Source organism: Trichoderma asperellum, chromosome 6 (genome assembly GCF_020647865.1).
Source record: "Trichoderma asperellum chromosome 6, complete sequence".
Classification (NCBI taxonomy): domain Eukaryota; kingdom Fungi; phylum Ascomycota; class Sordariomycetes; order Hypocreales; family Hypocreaceae; genus Trichoderma; species Trichoderma asperellum.
The window spans coordinates 3,077,394-3,092,652 of NC_089420.1; the positions used below are offsets into that span (position 1 = coordinate 3,077,394).

The following is a 15,259-nucleotide window of genomic DNA, read 5'->3' on the forward strand; positions in this document are numbered from 1 at the left end:
TCTGCGGCTGCCGGCGGTAGGATACTCCGTAATAGCTGTCCTCCACCTCATCATTCCCAGCTAAGCTATCCATTGACTGCATGCCTCGTAATATCTCACCCCTCTATAGCAGCACCATTGCCAACCGCTGACGGCGCCGCATTGGATTCGACTGCGCCTGAGCAGCCAAGCAAACCACCATCATGGCGCAAATCCCAGCTCAGACCCTGCACAGGGATCCCCAGCTCTTGTACGTGTCCCCGCGGCCGTGGCTCCAGCCGGCACAGCTAACGTGATGCTTCTGCTCATAGCTACTGGATCCTCATCCCCATCACCATTGTCATGGTCCTGACGGGTGTCCTCCGCCACTATGCATCTGTCCTCATGGCAACCACCCCGAAGAAGGCCGACATCAAGACCATCCGCGAGCAGCGTGCCCTCGCCCATGGCGCCAACCTGAAGACCAATTACCATGTGCTGTCACGCAAAGCCTTCGAGACTCGCCGAGACTTCCTGATTGATGGGTTTGAATCTGGTGCCTACCTGAAGAACCCGCAGCAAAAAGGCCAGCCTCCGGCGAACCCCCTGTCGGACCCGAATGCTATGGAGGGTATGATGGGCATGATGAAGAACAACATGGCCATGATTATTCCCAACACATTGATCATGAGCTGGGTCAATGCGTTCTTCAGCGGATATGTCATCAGTATGTCGTCAAAATTCTTGCCGGAGAGATGACTCTTTGTGCTGACCACGCGCAGTGAAACTGCCGTTCCCTATTACCATCAAATTCAAGAGCATGCTGCAGGCTGGAGTTCAGACCAAAGATATGGACCCTCGCTGGATGTCCAGTATCAGCTGGTACTTTTTGTGCATCTTTGGACTCCAATTTGTTTATGTGTTCCTCCTTGGTAGCGATAATGGTATGTGCATGCACAACCCGGTCCTGATTAAAGGACGTTGAAGCAGACATTTAACTAACAACCTAAACCAGCCGCTAGCCAAATCGCCCAGCAGATGCAGGCCCAGCAGATGCCCGTTGGTCCCATGGCCCCTGGCCAGGACCCTAGCAAGATGTTCAAGGCCGAGGCTGAAAACCTGGCTGTCATTGAGCATTACTCTGTCTTGGATGGTGTCGAGGAGCGACTCCTGGAGAGGATCCGGGTATAGAATGTTTGTAGATTTTTTTTTAAAATCAAAATGACAAACATGATATTATCAATAAATTGTACCCCATAACGCCTCTAATCATACCATTAAGCACCATCCCACCATAAGCATACTCCAAGACCTTCAGCGGCCATGCTGCCCTTGATCTTGTAGGGAGTCTTTGCCGGCGTGTCTTCAGCTGCAGTAGGACCGGCCGGGGTTTGGTCGTGCCATTCTTCGTCAATAACCTGAAAACGAACCATTTCATGGTTATCATAGAATAGACGCTCTTCGTCAAAGTTCCATATCCAAATTTGCTCGCTATGATTACTATTCGGCGTTGTTAGCGCTTGTGGCACGTTGACCTTGGAGATATGAATAAGAATGAGACTCACTATTCAGCTCCCTGGGGCAGCTCCTCATAGGGCACGAAGATGTCGTCGAAGAAATCTGTTCTTAGGTGGATTCCAGAGGGAGTCGAGCTGCGTATTCTGCCAAGCATCACCTCCCCCTTGAAAGGTCTAAAGACTATCATCCGAAACTCGACTGGTTTTGGTGTAAGCATATTTAGGACATGAGAAGGGAAATCCAGTCAGTGCAGCATACCATTAACATTGACTAGGCCTGTTCCATGGCCTATCAGACCCTCCGATGTCCATAAAACGTCGTATAGTGAAATACATAGTCCGATTTTTTGAACCACCTGTGCCGAATGATGAGCCTTAGCCACTTTCCCTACCACCAAAACATGCGGCGTAAACGCTAACCTTGTTTGCGTATTTCGCATTAATGTTATCCTCTATTGCCACGATGCTGTGCTTGGAGAAATCCTCTGGAGAGATCTGCACCAGATCGGAAAATTTGGTCTATGACTCTGAGGGTCAGTGATGCCATGCGAAATACGTACTCATAAAATCAAGACTTCTGGCTACATACCAGGATAAACATTCTTCTAGATTTTCACAAAAAGTCCAATGGCCTTCTCAGCAGTGATTCATAGGCGGCGACGAGAATAAGAAACCATCACGGATGAGATGCCGTCCTCAGATGCATTCCATTCCGGTACCTTGAGTATGCAGCTCTCACCAATAATCGATTGTGCATCTCATAATCTGGAAATACGTACAAAAAAGTTAAGAGCTCTCGGCGACATGCTTGCTGAGTAAGAACAAGCTAGTCACAATGTGGCTAGCTGCGCGGCACTTCGCTCTGGACCGAATCCCACCGCCTTCTTTTATCAGACTAGCGCACCCTTATGCCCGGTGGCACTTCGTTTTCTGGGAAAGTCAGACATCGTCGAGCATCTTGCCGTCGACCATCATCTCAGACGCACCTGAGCAGCGTCTTTGCCACCAACATCCAGGTCTACATCACTTCTCGCCTGGAATTTCGCCGCATCGTGTCAATTCACATTTTCTGTTTCTCAATTTGAATTCTTATCTTGTTTATCGTCGTCCAATTCCTGCTCCTGCGTTGCAAGCTGCCCGTCGAATCCGAGAAGTCTCGAAGTCCGACACACTCTTTCGCCTTCTTTTGCGTCCGCCTCTTGCTCGAATATTCCAGCAGCCGATGCTGCCTGACACTGTTTGACTTGATTCCAAAACAGCCAGATCCGCTCCATTTTTTCTACATGAATTCATGAACAATGTCGACGTACAACTACGCACCACCTCCCCCTCCGCCCCCTACGTCGGGCAGCGCCAGCTACGGGCAGTCGAGTTCGACTCCTTATGGCCAGAATCGCGGCGGCGGATCGGGCAGTCGTCGAGGCGGCCACTACCATGGAAGCCGTGGCGACTATCACAGCTCGCAACCGCGATACGAGTACACTGGGCAGCCATATCCAGCCCAGCACGCAGTCCCTTACGGCAGCTCTCATCCGCCGGCGAATAGCTATCCAGCTGCTCAGCCGCAGTGGGCTCCAGACCACAGCCATGCTTCCGCACATCACGCACATCCGCATGCTCCTGTACCGCTCTCTGCAACAAACTATCACCCAAATTACGCTCCTCAACCCTATACTCCGTCTCAATACCCCCAGCAGGCCCCTTATGCCGCCCCTCAACCCTACCCCTATCAAGCTCCCCCTCCTCCACCAAGCCAGGCGCAGTGGAGCGGTCAAGGAACTCATCAGACATACGGGAATAGCAGAGGTCGCGGAGGAGGCTACAGTGATCGTGGAGGCCACAAGCCATCCCAGGGCGTGCCTCCCGCCCGCCACAGCCATGAATATGAGGCGGCACCTCCGCCGATAGTTGGCGGCTTCCATCAACCATACCCCCCTGATCCTCGAGTTATGCATTATCCTCCACCACAATATGCTTATGCAGCTCCTCCGCCTCCTCCTGTTGCCGCTCGCCACCAAGACTCTTCACACGGCCAGTATCCTCGTCGAGGGCGGGGTGGCCATAGAGACGGCCATGGCAAGGGGCGGGGTAGTCATCACTCCCATCATCATGGGGCTAACGATAAAACACGTCCACCAAAACCATCCAATAACAATGTGGATAACTCTTCAAAGCCAGACAAGTCCGAGTCTCCTTCAGTCGGTAAAAAGAAGAAGAGAAAGACCAATACGTTGGGCCTAACACCTGGCGTTGACTCGGAAACTGAAGATGATGAAGGAGAGGAGAAAACCCTGACCGAGCTAATTGGCCAAGAAACTCTCAAGTGAGTCATACCATCTTTTATACTTCCAACTATATTCTTATTAACCACGTTTCCTTGGTTTAGTATTAGCGATGTTGCGGCTTTTATCGCCGAACGAAAGAAGAAGTTTCCCACCAGAGCGCGCATCGAAGCCAAAAAGGCCGCCGAGTTGGCGCGAAAAGAAGAGGACAAGGCTGCCTCTCTGGAGAAGGAAGCCGATAGACTGAGAAAGCAACTGCGAAGAGTCGAGTTTTCCATCAAGAGGAAGCGAGAGCAGGGTGATGAGGGTGACGAGATGCGAGAGCCATCTGATGACTCGTCTGATGATGAGCCAGAAGTAATGTCCAGCCGCACTCAACCCGCACCTCCTCCTTCTTCCTCGGCCAGGAAGGCTGATATTACTAGACATTGCAAATATTATTCTACTGGTGGAACTTGCGGGAAGAAGGGCAAGTGCCGCTTCGTCCATGATCCCCAAGCTAGGGAAGCGGCGATCAAAGAACGCGAGGCCAACAATGGTCGTTTGACTATCCAGCAGCGGTTGATTTTGAACGACAAAGAGCAAGAAGACTTGGCTATCCTCCAATCCATTCAATATCTTCGCGAGAAGGGCCTCATGAATACTGCTGGAGCTTCGGCGGCGGTTCCCCCCAGTTACGAGGAAAAGAACTCAACATCCACATCCACATCCACATCCACATCAATGCCCACATCTACGCTCACGTCGACATCTGCGCCTGCTTCTGTTTCTACGCTGCCACCTTCTACGTCCAGCCTCCCTGCTATCCCACCACAGCCCGCTAAGCGAGAGCCACCTCGTAGAAGCAATCCGCCTCCCTCTATCATTCCCACCGCTAATAGTATCAGCGCTCAGGGGTTGAAGCATTATCAGGGCTGGCTCCTGAAACCGTACGGAAGCTCAAGTGGGAAGCAGTCACGGAGCGACGATCTACCTTGATTGGGTTGTTTTAGTTGCGCTCGCACACAACCATTTTCATTCCTTTCTCCTCAAACCATCTGAAAAAGCCAAACTCGGATGTTTATATGCACATCTACACGTTGTTAGATGTCGTTTCTACAAACCCCATATGCACCTGCTGTTTTATTCTGTTCTTGTTTCAATGTGTGCTTGCCGTTTTGTTTTATGAAAAAATTATTCATTGGGCGGAGTTTGCTTGACAGTTTTGCAAGTGTGACAATGTCGACCTGGGGGGGAAAAAAGGCGGCGCCAACTGGCTGCTAGGATCTTGAACATGAGCTCGGCTGGATGCCTTGAGAAGCAATGTTCTAACCCCAGCTGGGACTATTCACACACATTATTCTCATCGACACCACTCATGTTTTTCTTCTTCTTTTTTTCATATTTGGTCTGGTGATTCCTTAAAGGCTTGCTTGTCTTTCTTTCGAGCTCAACTCGTTTGGGTGCGAGGAGAGACAAGAAGTTGTCTGCCTTCACAATGACTAACGGTTCTCTCTTTCTCATTAACAATTTATAGGATTCAGTTGATTGGGTCGAAAAAAAGGAGCGTGAAAAAAAAGCCAAGGATAAATCTGTTATTTACTATTCGTTTATATAAAGGCCGGTGTAACTGTTGTTTTCTATACTTTTTTGCTCGAAGATATGGTTCATAGGTTCACGGTAGCCAATACGATATTTTCGTTTTCCAATAAAGATTTTGCTTATAAATATATATCAGAAGCACGATTTGACAATTATACACATTGGTTGGCTTTCCTTGTCAAAATAATAATACTAATAAAAAAGCTAGCTCTTGTCCAATTCCAGACATTGTAGTCAGGTCCTTGTTTTTGCGCCTTGTAATGCAAATCCAGTCCTCCAAGAAACACCGCTAACAGAAAATCAAAGCCGAAAAGAAAAGAAGAAAAAGAACAGCACAAAATAGCAAATCATGAAAAGAAGAAGAAAAGAACAAGAAAAGAACAAAAAAAAAAAAAGGAAGAAGAAATACTACCAGAAACAATCCACCAAAAGCCTGCGGAATACCACAAAACTTTTCTTTCTCTAATGATAAAACTCCGTCGCTAATGACTTGGACAAATGGTCTGCCATTTGTTTCTGTTGCAACGCTGCCCAACGCTTCTTCTCCTTCTCCTTCTCCTCCTTTCATATTGTTTTCCCCAACGCCTACTCTCTTCCATTCTTCATTAATTCCGCTCAGTATCTGCGTTTCGAATCGTCAAGAAACGAAAATTGTTATTTTCGCTCCAAAAATTTAAATCAAAAGTCAATAGCCGGAGAATATGTTGTAGAGAAAGAGAATCGCGCATCGAAAACAAGGGTATACCGCCGAGAGAGTGGAAGAAAGTCGCCCTCTCCTCTCATATATTCAAAGCCATCCTATTCTTGCTCTCAGCGTCGATTTGCGCGCAGAGATTCGAGAGCTTTGCGCTTTTTCTCCTCCTTTGCCATTTTGAGTGACTTTTCGAGCTGCTGCTCTCGCTCATCTTCACGCCGAGCAATTCGCTCTGCCATTCGCTCCTCATCGTCGATGTCGTCCATGCCGGCTTCCATGTCAGATGATCCATCCGATGCATAATCATAGCGTTGACCGTCGTCTTCTTCGTCATCATAATCGATGAAGTCATCCATGTCCTCGTCATAATCGTCTTCATACCGTGATCGTCTAGATGAGTTGGATCGGGGAGGAGGGGCATTGAGAAGGGCTCCGCCTCGTGGGGCGTTGCCCTTCTTCAGCGCAGCGCCCGGCTTGGGACGTGCCGTTCCGGTGTAACCGGTAGTCGCCAACGCTGCCTTCTTAACTTTCTTCTCTGGCTCTGGCACAGAAGCCTTCCTAGAAGGTGCCGCGACCTTCGAAGGCTGTCGAGAAGCAGCGCCATTCCGATCAGTCTTTGAAGATGCATTCCCGTTGGTACCGTTGCGCTGTCCCGGCTTCGATGATCCCTTGTAGCCAGTAGGGGCTTTCCTGCCTTGGGCACCCAAAGGTGCGGCCTTGACATCACCCCTCTCTTTGTCCTTCTTGATAGCTCCCCCCTCCACCTTTTTATGCTGAATTTTCCCAACCTGGCCCATGACGGCTTGTGCCCGTTGGGCTCGAGCAAGAATCTCCGCATACGAGCCCTTCTTCGGAGGAGCTTTAGGCTTGCTTGGATCAACGGGGGGTGGTGCTGGCGGCCTACTGGCAACTACTGGCCTAGCCGGTCGATTCGCAACATTGTTAGGCTTTGAAGGGATCGGCAGCGGTTTTGGCAGAGTAGAGGCCGCGGGTCGCTGTGGTAGTTTTGCAGGCTGTGCGAATAGACGCGGTGTCTTCGAGTCATTCCTTGTAAGATCATCATCGGCCTTTCGTTTGATAGAAGCGCTCTGCGGTCGTTGAACGGCCGGCGCAGGGTTGTCCGAGGACTTCCCGCCGCTGATTTGGGCTAGAAGATCTCCGATCTGGTCATCTAGATTAGCCACTGTACCTGTTGATGCCCAAAGGTGGCCAGAGGGGAGGAGAGGAAAGGATAAGGCAACCCACCGGCATCGTGTCTATCGCGAGACTTCTAGTCCTTCAAAATCGAGATTATTCCAGCTAAATTTCTCACGTAGCCCTCCCAAATCGATTACACGCGGCGATGCATAGATAACGTCGCTCCTCGGCTCATCCAGCACAGAGGAAGCGAATCGGCGCGAAGCACGCTCCCCTCAAACCAACAGGCAAAAGCCTTTCGAGTGGCGCTTTCGGATCTGGATGCGTACCGTGCGGTTATGGAGGAGATGTCCTCAAAGGGGGAAATGAAAGATAATCGAATATAGCGATATTTGGCCAGCGAAGATGAAGGGAATAAAACGGGTATCTATAACAAACTACTACCATCAAGAGAAAAAGCGTTCAGAAAGAAAGGCTGGCTCATGCCGGCAGAGCTACGGCTAGAAAACAGGCTGACGCCACACGGCTTTGGAACAAGGCAAATGTCCACGTGATACCCTGATTATCTGTGGCGGTGCGATAAGGAGATGTGGCTGGACCCCACGCCCTAACGACGATCGTTTTCGGCTAGCAGCAATTTTAGCGCCCACAATGTAAAATGCCCTGCAACTTTCTATTTGTGGGAACTTTTTTTCCAAACTTTTGTTTCGACAACAAGCCATCAACCACCACCAGAACTCGAAGGCTTCAGTCTCCGCCCAACTTGCGGTTAAAGTGATTGATTTCTCGTGTTCCTCTTGAACCTCCTAAAGTGAGTTGCCTCTCTCTTCATCGCTGCGTCGATTGAATCAAACTTGATATCGGATATCACTGTCTGTTCCATCGAGTTTGCAGAATCCGCTGCTTTCCACATCCCCGCCGCCTTTGGAAAACCAAAAAAAAAAAAAAAAAAAAAAATCGAAGATTTCTAACAATTCTTTCTTTCCAGAAACTTTCAAAATGAAGCACCTCGCAGCTTACCTCCTGCTCACCCTCGGCGGCAACGCCTCCCCCTCTGCTGAGGACGTCAAGGCTGTCCTCAGCTCCGTCGGCATTGAGGCCGAGGATGAGCGTCTCGAGAAGCTCATCTCTGAGCTCTCTGGCAAGGACGTCAACGAGGTATGATTTTGACCCCAATGAAAATTTTCACACTGGCATAATCTAACAGTCTCTCTCTTCTAGCTGATCGCCGCTGGCTCTGAGAAGCTCGCTTCCGTTCCCTCTGGCGGTGCTGGCGGTGCTGCTCCCGCTGGTGGCGCTGCTGCCGGTGGCGCTGCCGCCGCTGAGGCTGTTGAGGAGAAGGAGGAGGAGAAGGAGGAGTCCGACGAGGATATGGGTTTCGGCCTTTTCGACTAAGCGACCTATTTCTAAACAGGATCCGCAAAGTTACGACCCTCTACGAATTTCGGAAAAGTTACGAGCATGTTGTGCGGTTAGCCTTTCATGGCTCTGGTGGCGTGGGAGGATTGACTGCTCATGGATGGCACGGTGGCTCTTATAGGCTGAACTGATAGGTCCAATCATGAAATTGACGACTTGCCGTTTTTTTTTTCGAATACCCGTTCTGCTCAAACTGTGTGACTGGTTCGAATGTGATTTTGCTCTGTAGTTGAGGTGAAAGCCATGCTAAGCTTTTCTCCTGCGTAGGAAATTTGGCTTACGTGAATTAAAGGGCTCCGTCTCTCGAGGCACCAAGTGGTTTTGTTAGTCTCAACTTGTGGAGTGTACTCTGTCCAAGTAAGCTGTTTGGACTACCCTACATGAAAGATTTTTCTGAACGAAAAGCAACAGAACACTTGATTTAGCATTCTTTTAGGAGAGGATGCGGAATTAAGATGCTATTATTTGTTTGTATTTTGATATAGTCCTAAAAACTACACTGATCAGGCTGGTTTGTCAAACGAAACCACAACAAATATTCATCATCATCAAAATCTAGGCCATCATCATAACCTCTGCTCCATTTTGTTCTATAACACATGCATAAATCGTCCCATTCCAATCATAAAAATACATGTATGAGCAATTTGAACTTTTCATCCATCAAATCATATTACTCGGTGCAAACTTATCCGGATGATATGTCGCCTCCGGCGCTGCTGCCCAAGAAAATATCTGACGCCGCCTCGCAGCATCGAGCTCCTCGTATTCTGGTAGCGGCGAGTTTCCTGGGTCATACGAGGCAGGCAACTCAATAGGAAGAACTGTATTTCGTTGAGGTTGCAACCGAGCTGCAGGTGGCGGACTGCTAAACTGTTAGTTAGAAATGGACACTCTAAATGTCAAGGTAACAGGCGACCAAAGTGAGACAGAGAAATCATCTTTACGACTTACTTGTATGATATGATGCTGCTACCGTCCAACTCTCTGGCAAGAGAGCTCGCCACCGTCACGGGGTGATAAAAGTAAGGCTCATTGTTGATTGGCCGCTCAGGAGGCAAAGAAACCTCTCGCACCTCTGCCACAGTCCCAAACTCCGCGGGCGCTGCTGTAGCATGTCCCGAATGCACATTCTGACTTGAATTCTTCCTCCAGCGTTTGTCGAGCTTTGTCCTGAAGGATCCAAGGTTCGGGGCAACATTGTGCATGGAGGAGCGGCGATTGCTGCGGCGGCCGGCGAAGAAGAAGAAGGCGGCGACGACGCCGACGATGGCGGAGCTTCCTATGGCGATGGCCACGATTTGCGCTGTAGTATTTACTGAGGTGGGCTGTGTTGTAGGTGGATGTGTAGTCGTTTCTTCTCCTTTAGTGTCTGAAAGCGTTGTAGGAATAGGAGATGATGAATTAGAGGCCGTTACTTGTGGCTGAGCTTGAGTAGTAGGAGAATATGATAATGATAATGATGATGACGACGATGATGATGGCGAAATAGGGGAGGTTATAAATGTCGATGGTGAAGAAGAGATGGAAGATGGCGTAGATGATGATGATGATGATGATGATGATGATGATGATGATGACGGTGATATTGATGTTGTTGTAAATGATACTGTATGAATGGAGTTGGTAGAAGATGGTGATTTGGTCGAGACTGCTTAAGATTGCTTTGTTATTACAGTTCTCCACGCCACCCCTCAATATTGCTACATACCAATAGACGTTGATGCTCCATCATGCACCGCTCGACACAGAACCTTCTCACCAAACATCACGGCCGCAAACGCCGTTATTCGAAAACACCACATCGCGCGTAAGCAGTATGAAAGCAAAGCGGTTCGATTCTCAGTACTCCTGAAAAACGATGCTATCGAAAACCATGTTGGCGAGCCCTGGTTAAATGAAGAGGGGAGAGGTGAAGAAGAGGAGTCATTTTCGGACTTGATTCCGATCTCAACGTTAAAGAAAGATTTCCGAAGGGTCATGGCGTTAACCGGATGCAAGAGAGCAGCAAGCTTGTCCCCCGAATGCCCTGTTTCGCCTCATCGGAGAGAATGGAGAATACCTGTAGCCACGGATAGACCACTTGATGGCCTTGCGTGATCTTGAAGTCAAGGGGAAATGCGAGGCAAGATGCCGGATTTGGAATACTACAATATTGTCAAACATCGGAGAGTAAGATTAAGAGCATTGGGCACCTTTGTTGCCAAAGCTTGGTTCTATCTGATCTGACATTCTGAATCTGCTTCGGATATCTCAGTTAAACAAGTCTATACATAGCAAATGCCGAAGGTTAAGGTAGTAACTGTAGAATCTGATTATGGGTTGATGATTATCTATGGGGATTTCTGAGTATTAGATAGTCTGCCACCACCCCTGCCTTCTTCTACGCCGTTGGTTTGCCGCTTTCGTTACTACCTGGCTCGGCAGTTGGAGATTTGGCAAACAAGGGGTCTCGTTTGTTTACAATCTCTGGTGACAAGAATCTCTCTCGCATAAAGAATTCGACGGACAGTTCCTCTATGCAGCCTGTTTATATGGGCCAGCTTTATCTTTCTCCAGCTCTCTTTCTTAGTCTAACAATAACGCTACGGCTGTAGCCGTATTCACTGTGTTTTCGCCTTCACCTTGCCGCCACTTGGCAAGAAGTCGGTTTCCCGTAACAACCTCCAAAAACACCAAAGATAGCAGATGGAGAAACCTGCCGCACCTACGCCGACGTTGGCGACAACCCATAAATCTGGCTTGCCAGGTGGCGGTATGACAGAAGCCTCCAGGACATGCCACGCCGCCATGGTGACGTAAAAGGTGCTTTGTAGCAGAGCTGTGCCCCACTGGACAAGAGCAGATTGTCCTTCTTGGAACGGTGCACTCCAAGAGGTTGGAGGGAGGCCTAAAAGGTATGCCCAGAGGAGAGTGAGGGCTGTATATGGCACCCTCAGGTCGACTCTGTGTAACAAAGGGAACAATGTCCAAGCTCCGAGAAGATTGGCAAAGCCCACCCAAGCACGGACTTCGCCGCTCATTCCTTGTTTTCCGGCTAGCAGCAGCGTCATCGGCATCAGGGGTAGAAGGACGCTCTTCTCGTGGACCTGCCAGCTGAAGAGGAAAAATCCCCATGCGGTGGCCGCAAACGCTAGCGGAAGAGCCGACTTTCGCGGGCGTAAGAACAGGATGATATTGGGAGGGATTATGGAAAGAAGGGTCATCCCGAGAGCGGCTTTCTGGAGGAGTTCCACGGGGAAATTGCGCAGCTTGATGACGGTATTGAGCGCACACCAGAAGTTTGCAACTTTGTCTTCGAAGAGGCCACGAGAAAAGGGGAAGACCCGGTGAACCATCTGGACCAGCTGCTCAACAATTGGATAGTAGAAATGCTGAGTATCAATGTAATTGGTGATGAATGAGAAAATGGGAAGTGGTGCCGCAGACCCTTTAAGCTCGGGCATAGCGTCAATGCCGCGGTGCTTGTCGTAGAGCACACCAAGAGCCAGAGGCAGAACCAGCACACCGAAAGAAATGATGGTGACTAGTGCGATACCGAACAGCCTACTGGGATTGATACCCGTGGTGATGCATCTTCCCAGAAGATACGAGAAGACACTAAAGGCATAGTAGAGCGCCATCTGTTTAAATCCAAGGGCGGCTACAAAGAAGACAGCTGCCCACATGTACCTCTCGGCAAGCATGCTCGACATGCTGGCCACGACGAAGCCAAGCATAACGGTGTTATACTGGAAGTGAACGTGGTCGATGAGAATCGTAGCTGGCTGCATGAGAATAGCTACGAGGGCCAGATTGCTCGTCCAAGTATTCACCCCATTGAGCCGGCTGAATCGCCGCACAAAGACAGTCGTGGCGGGAACAAAAATGAGGAACTCGGAGATGATGACAGTCGCTCTCATGAAGATTTTTAGTGTTGGATCGTGGGAGCCGCGCGAGGACACCAGGGCGAACCACTCGGGGTTGATCAAGCTTCCAATCTTGCCCAGAGCCCAGCTATGGTACGCCGTGAGAGGAGGATAGTCGAGCCCCCACCATTCCAAGTCATGGAAATACCACTGAGAAATGGGCAGATGCGCGGTGATCTCCATCCAATGGCGCTGGGCCTCGTAGTCGCCAAACAAGGGCGGTCGTTGGAATCCTATAAGAACAAGCCGTCTTCTTGTCAGCCGCTGATCAGAGGAAAGCAAACATTCGCATCGCCATTTTCGCAGGCCTCACCAGAGTATCCCCAGAGCCCGGCAGCCCATCGAAACAGCCCAACCACCATCAATACCAGCGGCAGCACCTCCCATTGGGACAAGGACGTGCGCGCCGGCCACAGAAAGGCCGCCAAGGGGAACGACGGCGTGCGCACGAGGGCTTCGGATCGCACCCGCACAGGCTTGTCGATGTCATTGTCGGATTTCTTGGGCTTCCGCCGAGGCTTGTGCGGCGCTGGGCTTGAGGACGACATTGTCACCGCATGGGATGAGGGCTGTGGCTCGCAATGCTGCTTCTTGCTTGTGATGCTCGCAGATGGAGATGGACACTTGGAGCTTCGGCGTCAGTCAGGGCATCTCCATATTGGGAAACTGCAGTGGAGCTCCAGGGAGCCTAGCTGCCAGACATACAGTGCAAATGGCGCCGTTACAGCGTAGATGGCACTATAACGATAGGTGTGTGGGTGGTGATAACTCGGCTACGCAGGCCGGTAGATGCTCGGAAAGATGGCCACGCGCCAAGCCGTAGTTAGCTAATCATTACGTTGTTTATCAACGGGCTTTTTTCCATGGACTTTTGGGACTTTTGGGGATTCTTGGTGGGGGCGAGCAAACTCGATTGAACAAACAACGCCAACAAAGCCTCCATTGCCATCCGCACGCTTCACCCGGCTGTTGTTTTCGGCGCAGGCGGATTTCTCTTGCCCTGAGACTTTCTGCTGAATAATGGCGAAGAGATAGTCCGTCTCAAGTATAGTACTGATTGGCGGCTGCGCTGCCCGCCACGGACTGCGTCGCCTGTCAAGGAATGCCCTTTTGCTTTGCGACAATTCATCGCAGTCGAGATATACCAGATGACCATGTTTCTCCCTAGCAGATTTTCTGCCTCGCCGCTATTGCGAACGCTGTACCACGGTTCGTAGCTCTGATTGACTCGCCATTGCTGCTCGGCGCCCCCCCGTTTGCTAACGACCTGATAGCCTCCAGTTGCGCGTCCAGACCTCGTCAGGCCTCGCCGACTTTATGCTATAAATCGATGTCACAGGCGCTGCGCTCTTATTCTAGCGCACCTCTATCCTCGTCTCCAAAATTTTCGTATCACATCGCCGCGTCTTTTATCGCAAAGGATCGCCCATATGACCCATCCACTCACGTCTTCCATTTCAACCCGTACAATCGAATCCAGCCTCCCCGACATCGCCGAAAGTCCTCGCGACCCGAATCTGGCCACGATGCTTTCTTCGTGAGCCGAGTTAATGAGTCGGGCTCTGTGGCCTTTGGCGTCGCAGATGGAGTGGGCGGCTGGGTGGATTCTGGAGTCGACCCGGCTGACTTCTCACACGGATTGTGCGACTACATGGCCGCCGTGGCATACGAATACCCCTCGGGCAACGATGCGCCTCTCACAGCAAGAAAACTCATGCAAAAAGGGTACGAGGCGGTATGCGAGGATCCAAATGTGCCCGCTGGCGGCAGCACGGCTTGTGTTGCGATTGCGAGACCCGAGGGCGTCTTGGACGTGGCAAACCTCGGCGATTCGGGCTTTCTACAGCTGCGACTTAACGCGGTACATACATACTCTGAACCACAAACCCACGCGTTCAACACTCCATTCCAGCTTTCAGTCGTCCCGCCTAGTGTTGCCGCTCGGATGGCAGCCTTTGGCGGATCGCAGCTCTGTGATTTGCCGCGGGATGCTGATGTAACACACCACCACTTGCGCCATGGAGATGTGCTGGTCTTTGCTACCGACGGTGTGCTAGACAACCTGTTTAACCAGGATATTCTTCGGATCGCTAGCCGAGTCATGGCGACGAGTGGCGCATGGAATATGGCTGCCAATGAGGCGGTCACCGTGGCTGATTCTCTGGACAGCCTTACGGGATCTCCATATGAAAATAATGCAGCAGATGGGAAGACGAAGAAAGCCGTGACATTGCAAAGTTTACTCGCGACCGAGCTAGTCCTGGCTGCGAAGCAGGCGAGTGTAAACACAAAGAGAGATGGACCATTCGCCAAGGAAGTAAAGAAATACTATCCCCACGAAAACTGGCATGGGGGTAAAGTGGACGATATCTGCGTTGTCATCGCCGTTGTTTCGGAAGATGCAGCTGGCATCAAAAGCAAGCTCTAGAAGATTAGAGCAAACCAATTCGCAATATTGAATGAATAGAATTTAGACATGCCCAAGGCAAGCATATGGACTATATGGTTAGAGGGAGCTTGGATTGGACTTATAAATGGGATGAAGACTGGGTTATTTTGCTAGCAATTCGTTCGCATTGAGTTGATGCGGTTGTCCATTTGTGTACATTATACAACAAGATTAAACATATTATTAAACCAGTAGAAACGAGAAGAAAAAAAATCAAATAGAGTGAGAGCTAAATCATTTGTAAACTCTTCAACTTGGCAAATAGTTTGCTGCAGCGTGAACAACAAAATGATAAAAGGACGGAGGCTGGTTGA

General features: G+C 50.0%; 8 protein-coding genes across 9 annotated transcripts; 4 read left to right on the forward strand and 4 right to left on the reverse strand.

Annotated features, from left to right (window-relative positions):
* Positions 1 to 88: 88 nt before the first annotated feature.
* Positions 89 to 1,222, forward strand: TrAFT101_010441 (uncharacterized protein). Its single transcript, XM_024904496.2, has 4 exons — positions 89 to 229; positions 291 to 685; positions 741 to 902; positions 974 to 1,222. The coding sequence occupies exons 1-4, from the start codon at positions 183 to 185 to the stop codon at positions 1,147 to 1,149; spliced, it is 780 nt and encodes a 259-aa protein (XP_024756236.1). The 5' UTR covers positions 89 to 182; the 3' UTR covers positions 1,150 to 1,222.
* On the reverse strand, positions 1,139 to 2,202 carry TrAFT101_010442 (uncharacterized protein). Its single transcript, XM_024907058.2, has 5 exons — positions 2,065 to 2,202; positions 1,896 to 1,994; positions 1,735 to 1,831; positions 1,524 to 1,674; positions 1,139 to 1,458 (listed from the first exon to the last, which is right to left on the reverse strand). Exons 1-5 carry the CDS (start codon positions 2,074 to 2,076, stop codon positions 1,236 to 1,238), a joined length of 582 nt encoding a protein of 193 aa, XP_024756237.1. The 5' UTR covers positions 2,077 to 2,202; the 3' UTR covers positions 1,139 to 1,235.
* Positions 2,203 to 2,442: 240 nt separating this feature from the next.
* Positions 2,443 to 5,474, forward strand: TrAFT101_010443 (uncharacterized protein). The gene is made up of 2 exons (XM_024901200.2): positions 2,443 to 3,798; positions 3,862 to 5,474. Exons 1-2 carry the CDS (start codon positions 2,774 to 2,776, stop codon positions 4,733 to 4,735), a joined length of 1,899 nt encoding a protein of 632 aa, XP_024756238.2. The 5' UTR covers positions 2,443 to 2,773; the 3' UTR covers positions 4,736 to 5,474.
* Positions 5,458 to 7,606, reverse strand: TrAFT101_010444 (uncharacterized protein). The gene is made up of 2 exons (XM_024902812.2): positions 7,278 to 7,606; positions 5,458 to 7,195 (listed from the first exon to the last, which is right to left on the reverse strand). The coding sequence occupies exons 1-2, from the start codon at positions 7,281 to 7,283 to the stop codon at positions 6,149 to 6,151; spliced, it is 1,053 nt and encodes a 350-aa protein (XP_024756239.1). The 5' UTR covers positions 7,284 to 7,606; the 3' UTR covers positions 5,458 to 6,148.
* A 277-nt stretch (positions 7,607 to 7,883) lies between these two features.
* ALTA5 lies at positions 7,884 to 8,772 on the forward strand. Of its 2 annotated transcripts, XM_024910785.2 has the most exons (3): positions 7,884 to 7,980; positions 8,158 to 8,327; positions 8,391 to 8,772. In XM_024910785.2, exons 2-3 carry the CDS (start codon positions 8,169 to 8,171, stop codon positions 8,562 to 8,564), a joined length of 333 nt encoding a protein of 110 aa, XP_024756240.1. In that variant the 5' UTR covers positions 7,884 to 7,980; positions 8,158 to 8,168; the 3' UTR covers positions 8,565 to 8,772. The 2 variants fall into 2 exon arrangements, with proteins under 2 accessions (XP_024756240.1, XP_065985092.1); XM_066128966.1 differs by having other exon boundaries at positions 7,958 to 8,327.
* A 479-nt stretch (positions 8,773 to 9,251) lies between these two features.
* Positions 9,252 to 10,570, reverse strand: TrAFT101_010446 (uncharacterized protein; the record flags this gene model as incomplete). Its single annotated transcript, XM_066128967.1, has 3 exons — positions 9,252 to 9,456; positions 9,543 to 10,239; positions 10,300 to 10,570. The coding sequence occupies 3 exons, from the start codon at positions 10,568 to 10,570 to the stop codon at positions 9,252 to 9,254; spliced, it is 1,173 nt and encodes a 390-aa protein (XP_065985093.1).
* A 621-nt stretch (positions 10,571 to 11,191) lies between these two features.
* Positions 11,192 to 13,044, reverse strand: TrAFT101_010447 (uncharacterized protein; the record flags this gene model as incomplete). Its single annotated transcript, XM_024904497.2, has 2 exons — positions 11,192 to 12,729; positions 12,810 to 13,044. The coding sequence occupies 2 exons, from the start codon at positions 13,042 to 13,044 to the stop codon at positions 11,192 to 11,194; spliced, it is 1,773 nt and encodes a 590-aa protein (XP_024756242.1).
* A 358-nt stretch (positions 13,045 to 13,402) lies between these two features.
* On the forward strand, positions 13,403 to 15,204 carry TrAFT101_010448 (uncharacterized protein). Its single transcript, XM_024911091.2, has 2 exons — positions 13,403 to 13,705; positions 13,771 to 15,204. The coding sequence occupies exons 1-2, from the start codon at positions 13,645 to 13,647 to the stop codon at positions 14,922 to 14,924; spliced, it is 1,215 nt and encodes a 404-aa protein (XP_024756243.1). The 5' UTR covers positions 13,403 to 13,644; the 3' UTR covers positions 14,925 to 15,204.
* The last annotated feature ends 55 nt before the right edge of the window (positions 15,205 to 15,259 follow it).